Source organism: Dermacentor andersoni, chromosome 2, assembly GCF_023375885.2.
Source record: "Dermacentor andersoni chromosome 2, qqDerAnde1_hic_scaffold, whole genome shotgun sequence".
In the NCBI taxonomy this organism is placed as follows: domain Eukaryota; kingdom Metazoa; phylum Arthropoda; class Arachnida; order Ixodida; family Ixodidae; genus Dermacentor; species Dermacentor andersoni.
In genome coordinates, this window is record NC_092815.1 from 56,188,233 (window position 1) to 56,206,900 (window position 18,668).

Consider the following 18,668-nt stretch of genomic DNA (forward strand, 5'->3'; position numbering starts at 1 on the left):
CCGACATGTGCGTTTGATCTGCGTAATTCTATTTACTTCATTAAAAAAACGTTCAGACTTAAAAAAAACAACAACTTTTTTCATAAACTTTTGCAGCTTTGCGGAGATCGATGTTTGGAAAGCCTTTCTGTCTCAACCGCTTTTTTTTTTTCACCGAGAGTGACGCACATAGTGGGGGCATGTGTGTCTTCTACGTGAGGATTGGTCTCTAACTTCGTTCACTTCAAGGACACTCTCTTCGAACCCCACTTTCCTTCCTACAACTCCGCTACCAGCATCACCGCGCCACCACCACTTCCCTCAACACAGCCCTAGTTGCCCCCCCACTCAACCCTTCTTTGCTCTGTTAGGACAATATTGATTTCATCTATTAGTTATCTTACCGTGAATCTTTCCTGTCGCGCTCACGTTACGTAAAGGCCGCAAAATATATTGAAGGGAAAGATTGATTAGGCGGTTCTTTTTCTGGTCATGCGGTGCCAACCTTCAGTGACGCCAGCCGCGATATGGAAAGACCGAACTAGCTTCTATGGTCGCATCCTCTGTATAGTGGAACTCGGCCAATTCACCTGTAACTCTGTGCGTTCCGTCTATTGTTTGATAGACTGGGCTTTTTAGCATGATCCCATTAGATGAAAAGTTCAAAATTATTTGAGGCCAGGCATTTAAGTGTCGGATGCCTTTCTTTACACCAACATACTTGCATTACTTACACTTGGAAACACCATAGGAAATGAAGACTGTTTGTAAAAAAATAAAGAAAGAAAGAATAAAGAAAGAAACAACGAGACAAATACATACGGCGTTAAGCTCTGGCCTGTTTAGATTATGAGCCACCAAGATTCATCTGAAGCCCCTGATCGAAAAGTTACTTGTTAGGGGGCGTCTGCGTTAATGTAAATTGTATTTAGTGGAATTTTTTATCACAGACTCAGTAATATTGTTATTAATGCCTCTCACTTTTCTTACAGGGCCGCCGAAGCCAGCCTATATTACCTGACGTTTTTCCTTTGCGCTCTACCGATGGCGCGGTGTGCGAGAACGAAGCCACACATAGTGTTCTTCCTTGCGGATGACGTGGTAAGAGGATCACTTGTTCTCATTGTCGCGAAGCAGCATTTGAGAAAGCACAAAATTTTGCCTTCCGTTCGGAAGGAATGTTGTGTCGAATGTCTGCTGTGCCCCCTATGACACGATAAGGAAAAGTAATCATTTTTTCTTGTATCAAAGTTGTATCAAGTTCGTGGGAAGTGGAAAACGTTCATAAATTGAATTTCCAACATCGCTTCATACTTAACGTATTGCTCGTGCACTCGCTGTATGTGAAATACCAGCGTGAAAACTTCGTCAGCGCGTAGAAATCCCGAAACTGCGTTGTAGGTGCGTTTCTATATTAGCGTCCCAGTGCGAACGTTTACGAGGGAAACATTGGGAACCTTGCGGCGGGTAATGTTCTTATTCTGTCATTTCTTCGCTCTTTGGGTGAAACTACGAATATTTTTTACATTGATGCGTGGCGATCTAAATGAGCAAAGTTGATGGCGCAGTTCGGCATGTATTACGAGGAGAGGGGCTGCTATTAGTGTCCACGTCCCTCATGTCCACGTGCGTGAATTTCGAGCGCTTAATTATAGTCCCCTCTCTCTCAATTAGCCGTTCATTCTTTGGGTTTAGTTAGGTACGTTTGTCGCTACGGAGAGAAGATAGCTATGACTGCGTGAGTGAGGGATTTATTGTGTTGACATTGGAAATGTTCACAACTGTTGTGTCACCGGCTTCTTTACAAACAAAAGATTGTTCAATGAACAAACGATGATAAGATGAGGGGATACGACAAAACAAACTATCTGGCAATAAAGCGCGTTTCGATAACATGCTTAAAGAACAACACTAACTATAGAAAAGAAAATATAACAAAAATAAACCTACAGCCCACACAAAACAAAGCGACAAAACAACAACTCACAATGGACATGCAAATATTTAACTCATAGATGCAATGCCACGTTCGCTGAAGAAGCTTATTAAATGTTTCAGAGCAGAACGTTTTAATGATGCCTCATCCCATGGCACAAGCAACCTTACTACACTGAAAGGACAATTATTAAAAGTCATCAACGTTACCTTCAGAGTACAGCTTTTCTGTTCAAACTTAGGACCAGCTTAATAGAGCGTGTTGTATGCGTTCTCCCATGAATGTATGAGGGTGACACTTCGAGAGGTTGGGCGAAGGCCAATAATTTTACGTCATAGCTTTGACCATGAAATGAAGCTTTGTTTGCAGCGTCGGTTCTGGACACGGGGATTGGAAGTGGTCGGGGTTCTACATGGGCGGACTGGTCGGCATCGATGGCGAGGTCATTAATAGCAGTGCTGTTATGTGCAGGCAACCACTGAAATATAATTTCATGCCCTTTGGCGGTAGCTCGATTGTGGTCCTCTCTTATCCCATATGCCAGCTGCTAATGAGTACGGTGATATAGGGCAAAATGCAGACTCTGAAGTGCTGCTTTAGGGTCTCGAAAGATGACCCGTTTCCAAGGTGTCTCTTGCAGGAGGTATTTTAGAGAAGCACGGCGGGCAGCAAGCTCTACCCTAAAGCTACAAGTACAATCAAAAGTTTCCTGCTTTGAGGCGACAGTACTGTGCCACCTCTGATTCGGCTTGGCATTTACAAGGACCTGCTAATTCCGCATTGGAATGGGAGATACACCAATGTGCGACTCTGGTGGAACTACAGAAATGATTGAATACATCTGATACCCGGCACGACGTCGAGTGTGAAGCTTTCCGGACAGCATTGAACCGGCTGTACGCTCGACCATTTTCGAAAATGAAGATCCTTGGCCCATATGGCCGTACACTCTGATGACACAGAAAGCCACGATAGCGTTATCGCAGTACTATAAGCCGACAGGTCTGGGCGACCGTTTGGAGACTCGGTGCGAACCTTCAAATGTGCGCGAAACTGTGCTCTCTCTCTCTCTGTCCTCTTCTTCTCTCTTCTCATACCTATATACCGTTCTCCCCGTCCAGGGTAGTAATTAAACTGGACGTGCGCCTGGCTAACTTCCCTGCGTTTCCTCTCTTCTGTATCTCTCTCTCCTATGAATGGCCCCACGTGCAACAAGGCATAGCTGAACGACGTAAACGATACAAAACGCTACCTGTAAACGTCACTTCTACCCTGACACGTTGAATGAGAGAGTCTAGGTCACGGCCAGCATCAGCAGAGATCGGAAACTGAAGATGGGAATAGATGTAGATGGCCTGATAAACAGAACATTCCGATTGCGTAACACCATGATGAGGGATGTTGCTCATGAGGGATGATGCTAGCATTAGAGCAGAACAAGTATGCAAGTCTATAACAGAAGTTTATCAGTTTGACAATTCTATGAACAGACTCCTGTACAGAGCTATGACTGCCCTTTCTTTCTCCACACCTTTGAATAGATTCAACTAAATGTATGACTTTGAAAAATCAGACGCATGCAAGAGCATTCTTAATGAGTACGACCGGCTTAGCTGACGACGAATAACCGGGGTTTGACAACGCACGCAGTTTGACGACGCATCCACTGTTACGTTGAAAAGAAAGGAAGTTGGTAAGGCACTAGACCATTCCACGCGGTTGCACATATCGAAATTATTTGTTCACACGCCCCGCAGAATCCGGCAGGAGTACTATGTGAGGCGGGTATACAATGCATGTTACAAGTGGAAGCATTGTAAAGTTCGAAGTAACAAGACCCCGTTGATATAAGTAGAGATGTAAGTGGTGGAAAAAAACATTGAAACTTTCGGAAAAAGAAGTTTTTTCGTTTTTCCAACCAGGATAAAGTTGAAAGAGAAGAAAGAAAAGAGCTTCCCCGCAGAATTCTTCTGTTCCGATGCGACTACTTTCGACGTATCGAAACATTTGGTGAAAAGGAGTTTGGGAGTCTGCGAAGCACCTGGATCCATTCACATGGTGGCAATGACTTTGCTTTAACCAACCCTTGAGCGCCCTCGCCTGTCGCGTACTGCATATTCCCCCTTCTTCTACGGCGTGGGAAAGAAACTAGTCCGAGTTTGGAAATGTGCACACCAAGCTACGAAAAATCTTCGTGTGGGATCGCGTGCAAAAACTTTTGTGCGGAAGGCTTCGTCCGCTGCACAGCAAAGCGTTGACGCGTCAAGCGGAAATAAAGTGGACACATATTGATGTAAATGCTGGTCTTGACGCTTTGATGTGAAATCAATGCCTTGACGGCAAATCGTGCCTAGATTCTGAACCGGAAGCTCTGCTGGGACTTTTGTGACGCCATAATGTAACACATTTTTTTCAGTGTTAGAGAAATAAATGTGTCTAGTTTTTCATAGCTCTTTGCGCGATCGTCCTTCTTTAAATTCTTGGTATCTTTCTGAAAAAAAAATGAAAGTAACCAGTTTTTTCATGCCCCTCAAAATTTCGTGAAATTTTACATTTCTAGATGTAAGCAGGATGTTAAGGTATACATAAAACAAGGTGACTTAGTTAGCGAGTAAAAAAACCAACTAATGGAACGCATGCGGGCACACGTAATAAAAGGTTACATGTCGTAACAGCATGAAGTTATACAATAGCTAGCGAGGATCGTGTGTAGAATTGACAAGCTGTAGTAGAAAATAACAGTGAAAGCAAATACTCATGAAAATATGGCGGTCACTTCCCGTCGAAACTTCCCTGGGTGAAGAACGTTGACGATGCCATCTGGAAGACCATTCCATAATCAAAGTTCTAGTAGAAAGGCTGATGAATTGAGAGCGTTGGTGCGTCCAAAAATGCATTTGAAGCTGCAGTTATTGTGCAAATGGTGAGGTATTCGTAGCGGTCGGGAGAGAGAGAAATAACTAGATGTTATTTTTATAAATAACATTTAGTTATTTTATAAGATTAAATAACTCGATGTTATTTTATGAGATAAGCAGAAGGAACGCTGTGTTACGCATCGCTGCAGGGATGGGACGACGTCAGTTTCCACGGCTCGTCTCAGATCCCGACACCCAACTTGGACGCCCTGGCTGTGGACGGTATTGTACTGAACAACTACTACGTCCAGTCTTACTGCACGCCATCGAGGGCTGCCCTTATGACTGGACTTTACCCAATACGCACAGGTGAGGTGCCAGTGACGCAGAGAGTGACGTAATTCCTTGAGGAAGCACTTGACTTAGCCCGGTTCCTTATATGTACTCGTTGTGTATAAATATTCGGCTTCGACAAATATTAACGTAGATACAATAACAGACATCTGGTTGTGCGAGATGTTGGGGTGGTATTGGGCTGGTGTGGTTGGGGATGGCAGTGTGCTCTTAACGCCCATAATGCGAACAGTTTTTGCACATGACTGTCAGTTACCTAACTTCTCGTCCACTGCATGCGCCATTGCCATGGGTTCTGTCTATTTGCCATTTAGTCATTTATAATTTCTTTAATTGCAGTTGGCTGCCCCACGTTTGGCTGCGAGCTGCTATATAGCTGAAATGTTTCACTTTACAAATCATCACCCTTCACTCATTTAACAATATATAGTGGAGAAGCTGGCGGCATATCGTGCTTGTTGCCAACTTTTTCAATCAATCAATCAATCAATCAATCAATCAATCAATCAATCAATCAATCAATCAATCAATCAATCAATCAATCAATCAATCAATCAATCAATCAATCAATCAATCAATCAATCAATCAATCAATCCGTTTCCGCCCACTCGCCTGCCGGTCTGAGTGGCTAGATAGATGGACCTTATGAAGCATCTCGTTTGGGGCGCGATGGCGGCTGAAGTCGCCAAGTGTGAAGGCTTGGACGGGTGGGTGATTCGTAGTGACAAATTGGCAGTGCGCGTAAGACAGGGACATCAGAATAGGAAACAAAGGTAAGGCCTTGTGTGTTTAGCCCAGCACCAATAGAACCAGCGCGACGTATAGAGCTAAATAGATGAAATAATCGGAAACAATCATGTGATCTCCAAAATCCAAGACAACTAGAGTCAGATCAAATCAACATCGGGAGCTCGCGCACCCTGCAGGGCTCGGTAATCTCGCCGATGCTCTTCAACCTCGTCCTGCTGGGCCTACCCGACCGATTGCTTCAAATCGAAGGGCTGCATCACACGCTGTACGCGGATGATATTCCCATGTGGACGACAACAGGCAGCGATAGAGCGATCGAGCAACGTTTACAGCAGGCCATCCAATGCATGGAAAACTACCTCGTGGGCACGGGACTCGCCTGCTCGGCCGAAAAATCCGAACTGCTGCTGTAGACCGGTCAGAAAGGGGCGCCCACCTAAAGGTTACACCCCCAGTAAAAGGAAGCGATCCAATTAACGGTATCAAACGACCTACCCATCCCGATGGTAGACAAGGGGCCCTATAACGTAAAACTGTTCCAATATGTTTTTATTCCAATCTCCTGACGTCAAATTTGCGTAACCGCCAACGCAAGCATCGGGCGGTCACCCGCAGGGTTGTCTGAACAGACCAATCAAACTATATCTTCGTTCATAGGAGGTCACTTTTGTTTGCTTGAAAAACGAATAACGTTGCCTACACTGAGCGGCTTGTCTTATCTAATTGGTTCGCAAGAGGCAAGGAGCACGCTCAAGTGGGGAGGGATTCGATAGGGCCGAGCCACTGCACTGAAAACCTATAACCGGATGAAGAGGGTGGTGCCGGCGTCCGCGATTGGTCCGCTTTCCCTTACTTAGCTTGCGGTGGCTCGTCGACAATCGCGGTGGCACGCAACGGAAGCTTAAGAATGACGCTAAAACGGATCCTCAGCAAATAAGAGTTGGCAGATCGAGGTCGTAAACTTTCCTAAAGTGCACGAAAACGTTATACGGTCACGCAAAAAGTTTTATTACAAGCAAATAAACCCGTGCTCTCCGACAGCTGCGAGTAGCCAGTGCCTGAGCGATCGGCGGAAGCCATTTTTTATGCCTTTCGGAACGGGGCAGCCGGTGGCTATTCAGAAGAAAATTCAATTTTGTTCGGCATGCTAATGCATGTTTATCGCGTACACGTCACCTTGACGCGGTTAGTTTTCGTGGTTTTGTGACGTCGCGTGAGAGGCAGGTGAAGTGGGCGCAGCCCGAAATCTTTTGATCAATAGCCGAGAGCTAATGGCGAAGAGGCGGCGAATCAGAAATAACCATTTTTCTTCTGTTTGATCAAGTCATGTATAATCCATGTGTACACGTTATATCAGATGGGGAGCTATCACGGTTTTCGTGACGTCGCGTGACAGACCGGTGAAATGGGGGTGGTCCAAAAAAAGTTCTTGACCAATCGCGGATGCATGATTGCAGAAATGGAATAGAAAAGTTTGGAATAGTTTTACGTTATAGCGCCCAAGATCCGGGTACTAGTAATGATGATGGAACACACGGGCGTCAATGGCGAAGCACTTCGCAAGATAACGGCAAAGGCCACCAGCACGATGTAGCTCATTCGACGCATCACCAACAAACAAGCGGGCATGCGCGAAGGCAGCTTCATACGACTCATACAAGCCTTCGTCATTTCTCAAATAAAGTACACGGTAGCATTTCACAGCTGGACGGTTGCGGAAAGAAACAAGCTCAACGCCCTCTTACGCAAGGCGTACAAATGTGCGTTGGGACTTGCGCCCGGAGTCAGCAACACCAAGCTCTTAGAGCTAGGCTTACACAATCTTAGAACTAAGCTTACACCCCACAGTTTGCCGCCGCGTCCGTCCATTGACTGTGACGACCTCGAAGGCCCGTGATAAAGCACTGCAAAACACCCTTTTCCAGGAGCTCTCTTGGTCCAAGTACATCGTGAAGGGGGCAGCGAATCAACCAACAATACACGGTCTGCCGGACGTGGCTAGGTTCGCTGGCGCCGGGAAAGGTTCGAAGGTCGCTACTCCCGCAGGTCCATCGAAACAATTGCAGTGAACCGTGAAAGGTTTGCAGTTCAGTACCCCTGCAGGCCGATCGTAACACCATTCCCTCACGCTAGGTTAGACAGGACGAAAGCAGTATACTTCAGACAATCACAAACGGATTCTTACAGAAACCCCAGACTCATGCACACCGTGTATCCAGACATGTGCACTACAAACATATGCACATCGTGTGGCGAGGTTGCCAAACTTAATCACATGTTATGAGAGTGTTAGGACTTAACAAAGAAGTCGGGCAGTGCAGACTCCTCCGTCTCTTCTACCGCCAGCCTCCGCTCGCGCTGGAAGGCCGCACTGCTCAGCTCGAACCTGACAGCACAGCCCTGGGCCGTCCATCGAGCCGAGGAAGCCGCTTCGAGACAAGGTCTTGGAACCGCGTCCGCGGCGGGTGCCCAGACCCACTAAAAAGACGCCGGACTCGAATATCATTGATTTGAAAATAAAGTCTATGCTCTTGACGATCTGTCGAAGAGTGAGTGACTGCTACTTAAGTAACAAAGGCATATTCAGTTGAGCATGTAAATAAATAGAAAATATGGTCTGGCTCTAGTTTTCGCCTTCAGTTAGTTAACGCAAAGACATACAAATATAAAGTAAAACCTGCTCGAATTATTGCTAAACCTGCTCTCAGTATAGAGGTTTTCATTCTTGTGATGTGGTCTATTTCCTACCAGGCATGCAGGGCGTGCCGATCGATATACCTGAGCCATGGGGACTGCCGACGGAGGTGCGCATTCTGCCCCAATATCTTAAAGAGTTCGGCTACGAGACCCACTTGGTTGGAAAGGTAAGCGAGCTAAGCCTGAATGGGCCTAAGTGATTTTGGGTTGGGGCTGAAGCACCACATTAAACGCAGAATATTTTGGTGAAAAATTGCAAATGCGAATTCATTCGAGACGCACAAGTGGCAGAGGAATGCTATAAACACGGATGAGTGATAATTACTACTTACATTCATTGCTTCCTACAGGATTATCTTAACTATATATAAGATTCGTGTGTGCCTGTGTGTGTACGCGGGCTTGTGTGTGTGTTAATTAATACTGCGCTTTTTTTGCACCCTGATATGAACATGAATTACTTAACGCATGTACAGCCGCGAGCAAAAGTTTAGAGACCGCGGCATCAGCAAAAAAATTGAAATATATTGAAGTGCAGCTCCGCGGCCTGAAATTGGTGTGATACATTGTAATTATCATTTAGGCGCACGTAGGCGTGCGCTCTTGATTTCAGGCGGAACGCACAGGCTGCGAAAGAAAGAAAGAAATGGGGGCCCCTTTCGTTCCCAAAATTTTGCTTGCGACTGTACAAATGGACGCCTCTCTTGCTAAAGCTTAGCTTTGTTAACATTAGATAGTTCTAGAAATAACGTACCCAAGCGGCGTAGCGCCCGCAAAAAGCCAAACTTCACTGTGGGGCCTTTGCGTTCTTTTGCACTCTCTTTGCTTTCTTTAGTAAACCAGGCAGTTTGTGCCTCCTAAGAGAGGTTGCTGAAAATCGAAAACTCCCTGCTAACATCTTCATGAGCGCGGAGGAAAGGACACGCGGAGAGCCTTCGCTCCTCTCTGGCTTTGTGAGCCGGCGTGGCTCAGCCTGAATGTGTTGCCATCGTGTGCTGCGGAATGACTTGGAGGTGCTTTAGCTCGTCCCCTGAAAATTTTACCTGACGGCAGTTCGTACGAGGTCGTCGAACAACCACTGTGCAGCCTTTAGGTGTAGTAGTAGTATCAGTATGCGGGAGTTTCTCTCTACTGCGAAGACATGCGACGCGCATCAGCGGTGTGTGTACGCATTGTGAACTATTTTGGCTCAGTTCGTTTTCACTCGCCGAAGAGATTCGGCGTCTGTGAATTGCAAGAAAGGATGGGAAAATCCCCTCTGACAGCTTGGCGTGGGAACTAAGAGTTCTCGTGTACGGCAGAGCCAATGGAACCCCGTAACACCTAAGCGTCAATCGTTATAAAACATTTGCGTCAACCACCGGCATCGTTATCACGCACTTCGAGTGAAGTGTACTTGAACTCACTACCTTTTGTCTACGTCAGCCTCCTGTATGAGGCCGATAGCCTTGTTTACCAGAGCGATCACTGCTCTGGTCTAAGCAGCATAACACATATAAGCTTCGCGCTTCGCCATTGCCTATTGGCTCTGTAAGAAATAATATCCAATGAGGATCGCATAAAAAGAATCTTACAGCAATAAGACCTCGCGTGGTCGTGCCACGTGCTTGGAACATAGATTATAGGGAACAAACAGATCTTTAACCCAGGATCTACCACTACCTTCAATGTGCAGCCGGTGGCTCGACCACTTGACAAGTACGTGCAATTCACGCTGTACGGTAAGCTGTTATTACTAACCAAAGCTATTATAGTCGTGGCCGGACATCTATTACAGCATACAAGGTAGTCGCGCAATGTACCTACAGATAACAGCCCAACTTATTCCGCGGGAAAACGCTGCTCATGCTGTTAGTATCGTCGTGTGGTTGGTAATTGCTCATTGCTGCTAAATCAGAACCTTGAATTACAATGAGAATGCTGCAGTAAGATCACATTCGTGAAACGAATTTTCAGAAACACACAACCGACCTCCGAGGCTGATTGTAGGCTCAAACCGCGCCTACACATCGCGCACGACCGCCGTGGTTGCTTGGTGGCTTTGGCGTTGCGCTGTTAAGCACGAGGTAGCCGGGTCGAATCCCAGATGCGACGGCCGTGTTTCGATGGGGGCGAAATGCAAAAACGCTCCTATACCGTGCATTGGGTGCACGTCGAAGAACCTCAGGAGATCGAAATTAATTCGGAGGCCCCCCACCACGGCGTCCCTCATAATCAAACCGTGGTCTTGGCAAGTAAGCCGCATAATTCAATTGAAATTTACAAATTGCGCTATGGGCTCCGTCCGCCTCAATGCCATCAGAAACTTTGGCCACGACGACTTAAATCACTTCAGTACGTCTAATAGGGCCGTTTCGCATGAAGAAAACGCCATTTCACGCTAAATGAACAGCGCGAGCGCGATATAACCAGCTCCAGAAACTGAAACCGAGAGTATACCATGGCGTACAACACGGAGCGTCCGCGCACGCTGGCATTCCGACTGCTCATAGATGGCGCCACTGCCTACGCAATATGGCGGCGGCCATAAAGAAACGGTCTGTAGATTTATTATGACTAGCTTGTGCGTCTATGGCACGTGTGCGCCTGTATCACTTGTTTTTTTGTGCGTAACGTTTCATTACAAACATACTCACTTACTGCAGTTATCAAAAAGTTAAGTATTCAATTTTAGTTAGTTGGGCTGCTGACAGCGATAATTATCATCTCTTTGCGTCCCCCTGGCCATATAACTTATTTACACAGGTGACCCCGGCGTGCCCCCCAGTGCCTAATTTTAGGAAAACAATAAAGCTTAATTTTGAACACCCGGCATATCACCGTCGTTACTGTAACTGGCCTGTACGAGCTCATCTTATCCTTATCACCTTTGCCTTTGTAGATGAGGTTCATCTTGCTTTCACGCCACCCAACAGGAATTTTCATCGTTCTAATCATTTGCTCTATGGCATTAGTCAGCAGTGCCTTGCTCTTTGCACCGAGGCTTTTGATTAGCTGTATTGGGATTTCATCAAGTCCTGCTGCCATGTTATTCAAGACATTTTATTTAGCTTTTTACCAATAAAAGCTTTGTATGCTAAATTTTAATCTCTCAGGTTTCTCTGTTCTTGCTAGACCTGTTTGAGTCTGAACTATAGCGTTTTCTTTCGTGCCAAGTCTCTCCCTAATAACGTCTGTCATGTACGGCGGTGCGTCGTCTCCTTCGTAGATGTTACTGTTTTCGTCCCTTATAGCCATTTGCGAATTTTCGGTTGGACCTTCGAGTGCTTTTGGGGCGCATTTGTCTATTTCGCGAATGTTATGCACCCAACGTTCACTTGCGCATTTAATTTTCTCTTACACAAGCTCACTAGCCACGCTTTTCTCACTATTTGTTCCATCTAAGGAGCACCTCTTCTTCGTGTAACCCCAACTTTTTGGCTTCTCGATAATCGATAGACGCCTGCTTACGCTGTTCTATAGCTTGGTTTATTTCCCTGTTCCACCACTTGCGCGGTTTCCTCTTTCCAATCCAGCAACCTTTCTTTGCCGTGTCTGTCCTATTTCCTGCTGCATGACGCCTACCAGTTCCTTATATTCCCAGACGGCTGTAGGAAACGCCTCCATTTTCTTCTCTATGTTTTTTTGCGATCTCTGTTATTTGCTCTTCCTTTATTTTTAGAAATTCTGATGATGTTAGTTCGTTGTTTTGCTTTAGTAACTTTCTCAAACTTTAATGGTAATCGTCTATGATGGCTACCTAAGCTATTTTTTCCATGTTCGTCTATTATCATGTAGTCTAGTTGTTCGCAGACAATTTCTGAGACTAAGGCGTAGTTTATACATGAATGCCTGTTTCCGGTTTGCGACATTACCTGTCCTTGACACTTATTCTCCCTGTTAACTGCTATAATGTTCTGTTCATCACACAGATCCAACACTAAAGAACCGTTGTAATCACTACATCCGTCTAAGTCATCCATGTGTGCGTGCATGTCTCATACTAATATAATCGGGCCCGATTTCACGAACTCCGTAATATCGCTTCTAATGCAATCAATTAATTCCTTATTTTCATCTCTGCTATGACTACCTGTCCATAGGTAAGATACTCACCTCCACGTCTTTTTGCCTTGCCATGTGCCACTAATCCATAAATACTCCTTACATGTATCGTTCACCCTTTGGCACTTAAGACCTTGCCTAATTAGCTTGCCTACGACTCCACCTTTCCCTGACCCAGTCATTCTGTTGCACCTTTCCCATACAAAATTGTAAATAACAGGTGGCTGCTACAAATCTCGTAGATGTGTTTCGGTCAATGCGTGCACGCTAATCGTCGTCATTCAACTGCGTTTGAATTTCCTGCTTTTTTCCCGCCTGCGACCATCCCTGCATGTTTATGTAGCAAATTTTATCTCCTCTATTCTTATCCTTTGTGCGTCTTTTCCTAACTCCTTGCGATCTAATTCTACCAGTTACTGGTTACTGGTGTTGCTACAGTCAATACTTAATCTTCCTTCCTGATTACCTGGGGCCTGGTAAAAGAAGCTACAGCCCGCGCTGCGAATCGACGTCCAACTGGTGTCGGTTCACTTGCGCTAAAATGTATCCCATCATGCACAATATGGATGGATTGATGTTATGAGCATCCCTTTAGAATGGGGTGGTGGGTTGCGCCACCAAGCCCCTGCCATTATACTGCCTAGTGTCCTACCTAAGTAAAAAAAAAAAAAAAAAAAAGCACGATGAACTCCCATAACCAAATTTTCTATTGTGAAATCCGCTATTGTGAACTTTGTTTTTGTACGTCTCCGTTTTTTGTCGTTTCCTTACTTTCACCAATCTTCCAATTGCCTCTTACTAATCTTTATTGCGGACATGTTTGCTTTCCCCCTGCTCTTGCTGAACCCAAGGGCTTCAAGGAGACCAGTGGTGCCTAAATCGACCACTGAGCAGATATCTTCACATTCTAATAAAACATGCTCCATCGTTTCCCTAGCTTTACCGCAGCAAACACATGCTTCTTCTTCCTTCTTATATCCGGCTTTATAGGTGCGTGTTCTAAGGCATCCCGATCTCGTAATGAGCTTCCCTCTTGAATTATCATAAATTGTTTCTTTCCTGGGGCGCTATAACGTAAAACTATTCCAAACTTTTCTATTCCAATTCTGCTATCAGCCCTCCACCATTGGTCAAAAACTTTTTTCGACCACCCCCACTTCACCTGTCTGTCACGCGACGTCACGAAAACTGCGATACCTCCCCATCTGATATGATGTGTACACACTGATTATGCATGATTTGACAGAAGAAAGAAAAACGGTTATTTCTTATTCGACCCCTTTTCGCCATTAGCCCTCAGCTATTGGTAAAAAGCTTTCGGGCTGCACCCACTTCACCTGCCTGTCACGCGACGTCACAAAACCGCAAGAACTCACCGCGTCAAAGTGACGTGTATGCGATAAATATGTATTAATATGCCGAACAAAACTGAATTTTCTTCGGAATAGCCGCAGGCTGCCCCGTTCCGAAAGGAATAGAAGACGGCTGCCGCCGATCGCTCAGACGCTGGCTACTCGCACCTGCCGGAGAGCATGGGTGTATTTGCTTATAATAAAACTTCTTGCGTGGCCGTGTAACGTTTTCGAGCATTTTCGGCACGTTTACCCCCTCATTCTGCCAACTCTTATTTGCTGAGGGTCCGTTTTAGCGTCATTCTTGAGCTTCCGTTGCATGCCGCCGCGATTTTCGACCAGCCACCGCAAGCTAAGTAAGGGAAAGCCGACCAATCGTAGCCGCCGGCACCACCCTCTTCATCCGGTTATCGACTTTCAGTGCAGTGGCTCAGCCCCATCGAATCCCTCTCCACTTGAGCGTTCTCCTCGCCTCTTGTCACCCAATTAGATACGACAAGCCGCTCAGTGTAAGCAATGTTATTCGTTTTTCAAGCAAACAAAAGTGACCCCCTATGAACGAGGAGAGCGTTTGATTGGTCTGTTCAGACAACCCTGTGGGTGACCGCCCGGTGCTTGCGTCGGTGGTTACGCAAATTTGACGTCAGGAAATTGGAATAGAAACATATTGGAATAGTTTTACGTTATAGGGCCCCTGATTTCGTTTTTTCCTCTTAAGTAGTTACACATGGCAGGTTTCTTTTCCATTGCCGCCGCCCATGAGATTACTTCAGCCGCTCTGACTTCAAGCCCTCGGTCGCGAGCGCCGCGGTGAGGAGCCCGCCCCGCCCACCCCGGAAATGCTCTCTCCGTGCGATTGGGACGGCCGGAGAAAAACCTCCCGGTGCGCGCAAATCTCGAAGGCCATCAATACACAAACTTCTGTACGTTTACCGCCACGTACTTGTGGGCGCATGAACCTCTAGCGCAATATTTTGTGAGAAAGCCAGTAGATGACGACACGCATCAGTGAAAATCCCAACCCACAGAGTTTGCTACAATAATTAATAGGGGGAACTCTGGCGCTAGTGTATATGGCAGTTGCAAGCGGGGTAATTCAGTCCACGACATCGTGGTTCAGACAGCATGGGAATGAGGGTTAACATATGATTTCGGCTAAACTTCGTCCTTCTGGCTTGAAACGGCTCTGTGACTTTGTAAATGCATCATCTTAAACGAACTACTGTGTCTTAAATAATTAAGTAAACACCATTAAAATTGTCCGACATCAGGATTCGAACACAGGACGTCCAGTACCGAAGCCCGATAATGAAACTGTTACGCCACGGACGAGCGAGCAAGCAAGCAAGCAAGTGCGTTGAGACGCTTGGCGCGTTTCGGTTTGGCCACCTCGGCAGGCTAAACCGCCGCAATTAGAAGTGATTATGCGTGTTAATAGGGTCTTCTGCATTTATAGAAGTATATATTGCTTTGAAATTCAGGGCAATAAAGGCAGCTAAAGCGTAACGTACAAAGCCACAAGAACGCTTCAAGCCACAAACACGAAGATTAGACAAATTCATCTGCTAACGATCATTCCCATGGTGGCGGCACGATAGCCGTTAATGAATTTTGTGGTTTTATGGGCCAAAACAACGGTTTGATTATGAGGCACGCCGTAGTGGCGGGCTCCGGATTAATTTTGACCACCAGGGGATCTTTAACGTGCCCCCAATGCATCGGACACGGATGTTTTTGCCGCCGCCATCGAAATGCGGCCGCCGCGGCCGGGATTTGAACCCGCGACCTCACAACTGCAGTAACATATCCTCTAGTAATCATTGTAGGAAACTCAGTGGCCTAAACTGCTGCTAGAATTTTTTCGAGACGCGACCGGCGCACTCGACATCGGGGGACTGGCGTCGCATCATAGGCCATAATATAACGATTTCTGTGATGTTCATTGCTTGTATTACATTGAATATTAAAATTCTATGACTATGCTGCGCCCTAAGATACCACTCAGTGACGAGAACGGTGACGTGAGAATACGGCGAGGAAACGTATACGAGGCACAGGCCTTACGCAAGCGCTGTTCGAACGCAGGCAAGAGCTTACGCGGGCAAGAGAGAGAGAGAGAGAGAGAGAGAGAGAGGAATATAGGAAGGCAGGGATGTTAACCAGCCAAGGGGCTGGTTGGCTACCCTACGCTGGGGGAAGGGAGAAGGGGAAGAGAGAGAAGGGAGAGAGAAGGTGTAGATATGTGTACGGACAGTACTTGAGTTGAAGCCGCTCTCGCAAACCAGACGTTCTCAGAAAGCACAAAGGTGCCTTCACTGCCTTCTGAGCCGATGATCGGTGAGGACGGTGCTCTAGTAATGTCTGTTCACTCAGAGGACGATCATGGTACGCAAGGAAAAGGCATATGCCACGAGAGAATTGCGTCTGCAAGAACAGGTTGATTAATTTATTGAAAAGCTTTATTTATTAAATAGGATAGACAAGGGAACGGGAAAGGATAGGTCCCTAGTCCAGAACTCCAGTGGCCGTTGTTATACGCTCGGCCTTGTCTAAAGAGACCCTTCTGGGTCTCCAAATCAGCTCGAGCGCGCATGGCATCCCAAGGCTCCCTGAGTGAGCTCAGCATACGGGGCGAGTTTATGTTCGGTGGCCTATATACGCATTCCCAAATAACCTGGGGAATAGAAGGCCGCTCCCCGCACCAGGGACATTGATCTGCATATATGTCTGATCACATTGCGTGCCACAGTCACAAGTGCGGAAAGGTGGAAATCTGGATTTTTCTGCGTTTCCGAGCGTCTTCTATATTCCGAGCGGGGGATGCGGAAACGGCTAGATTTGTCGTTCGCGACGCTGGTGCTCCAGGATGTCGTGCGGCGTGTGGTCCTTTGGTATTTTACTCGGGGCGCCGTCTGCTCGGTTCGACAGTTCGCGAGCTAGTGCGTTCACCCGTTCGTTTCCTGGGACTCCCGAGCATCCCAGGCACCATGTAATGCTGTGTGATGCGCGGAGGGTTTCGCCCGGTAGCTTGAGGGTTATGCGCGGTACGTCCGCTTATGAACTTCCGGCACGCCGCTTTCGAGGCTGTCGGGACCGCTATCAAGTTCTCGCTTGCGTTTGCCTGTCTAATTGCTGGAGCTATTGCAGCTGCTTCAGCTGTGCTCGTGCAATGGGTGCGTACTGAGGCCGTGATTTTGATGTTTGAGTGCGTGGAGTAGTTGACTTTCGTTAGAGCGTAACCATGGTCCGACTTCGCGACGTCCGTGTAAATCACGTCGTGGTGCCTGCCGAAAGTTTTGGTGAGTTGTCTCGCTCTAGCCGCGTGCCTTGCGCCATGGTAGAGTGGACCCGTGTCCCTGGGAATTGGGGTAAACTGAGAGAAGTTTCTCAAGAAGACGCGTTGGAGCGCAGGCGACCGCACCGGCGGGCAAATTATGCGAGAAAAAAACAACAACACTAACACAATGTTTCTTTCGATAACCAAACACAATATACATGGTAAAAACGAGTTTCCTGGGGAGATAGGGTGTGGGAGCGGCCCGCTTTGCGAAGACTCACGATCTGCGGGACTTCAATAAAGTTTTACCATACCGTACCATACCATACCATACCATCGTCATGGTGTGCGTGGTATTCTTCAGAGTTGCTTAAGTTATCTCTTAAAATACGGCAATCTTGATTTCAAGGGCAGAGTATACGCTTCATAAAGTAATGATTATAAAGAATGCCATGCACCTTATGACAACTTCCCAGTCGGAAGTTCGTGTGCCAATTTTCTTTTACCTGTAGTGTTCGTTGAAAAAGAAAATGAAAAAATAAAGACAGCTCCTTATCATTAAAAAATGCGAGCATATACACATTTACATATTATTTTGGATTCAAGAAGCTCAAACGCCCAGAAGTCCAAATAGGGACACAAGTGAATGTATAGTTGTGCTAGCCACTGGGTAAGGTGACAAGCTTATGTTAGCTTATAATACGTGATCTGGCCACCCTTAATAGCCTTCACTTCGCGATATATATATATATATATATATATCCGAAAATATACGTTTAAATGAACTTGGTTAAAACAGGGTGGCGGGCTAGTTGGTTAGAATCCATGTTAGAATGTATAAGCGTGAAGTGCTGTCTCTGTGTGTGTTTCTTTCTACGTCCTCGTTCAGTAGCGCTTATACACTCTGTCATGGATACGTTTAAAGCCATTGAACAACTTGTTTAATATTAAATAATTGTCACGTTAAATAGCTGCAAACTTCGTGCACGTTACCAAATCAAACATTTGTGTTCACATAGCCTGTGCTGTAATTATTTGTAGACGCGGTTTTTATTTCCTGATAAGTGCATGTGCTTAACACTTGCTTCCTACCCACAGTGGCACCTAGGGTCTTACAAGGAGAGTCTTACACCAACATGCCGAGGCTTTGACAGCTTTTACGGCTTCTACTACGGAGAGGAGGACTACTACACTCACACCCTCAGCTATGTACGTGAGTCACGACGGATTATGCTTATTTTTATTTTCAACATGGAGTATTTTCGAGACCTCTTGCCAATACCGCCAGTCATATACAGAGTGTTTCATGTAACCTGAAAGAAGGACTAAAATAAGTGGTTAGCCGCAGCTGGTTGGAACGAATGGCATATGGTTTGCCGTCATGTGGCGCTCTTTAGAGTATTTGTTATATTCCGCTTAA

General features: G+C 46.2%; 1 protein-coding gene across 1 annotated transcript in view; it reads left to right on the forward strand.

Moving 5' to 3' along the window:
- LOC126542602 (arylsulfatase B-like) overlaps positions 1–18,668 on the forward strand; it is a 57,841-nt gene that overhangs the window by 14,435 nt on the left and 24,738 nt on the right. The window contains exons 3-6 of the mRNA XM_050189737.3: positions 972–1,080; positions 4,983–5,142; positions 8,630–8,742; positions 18,347–18,457. Coding sequence (XP_050045694.2) covers positions 972–1,080; positions 4,983–5,142; positions 8,630–8,742; positions 18,347–18,457 — 493 coding nt within the window. The remainder of the gene's footprint in view (positions 1–971; positions 1,081–4,982; positions 5,143–8,629; positions 8,743–18,346; positions 18,458–18,668) is intronic.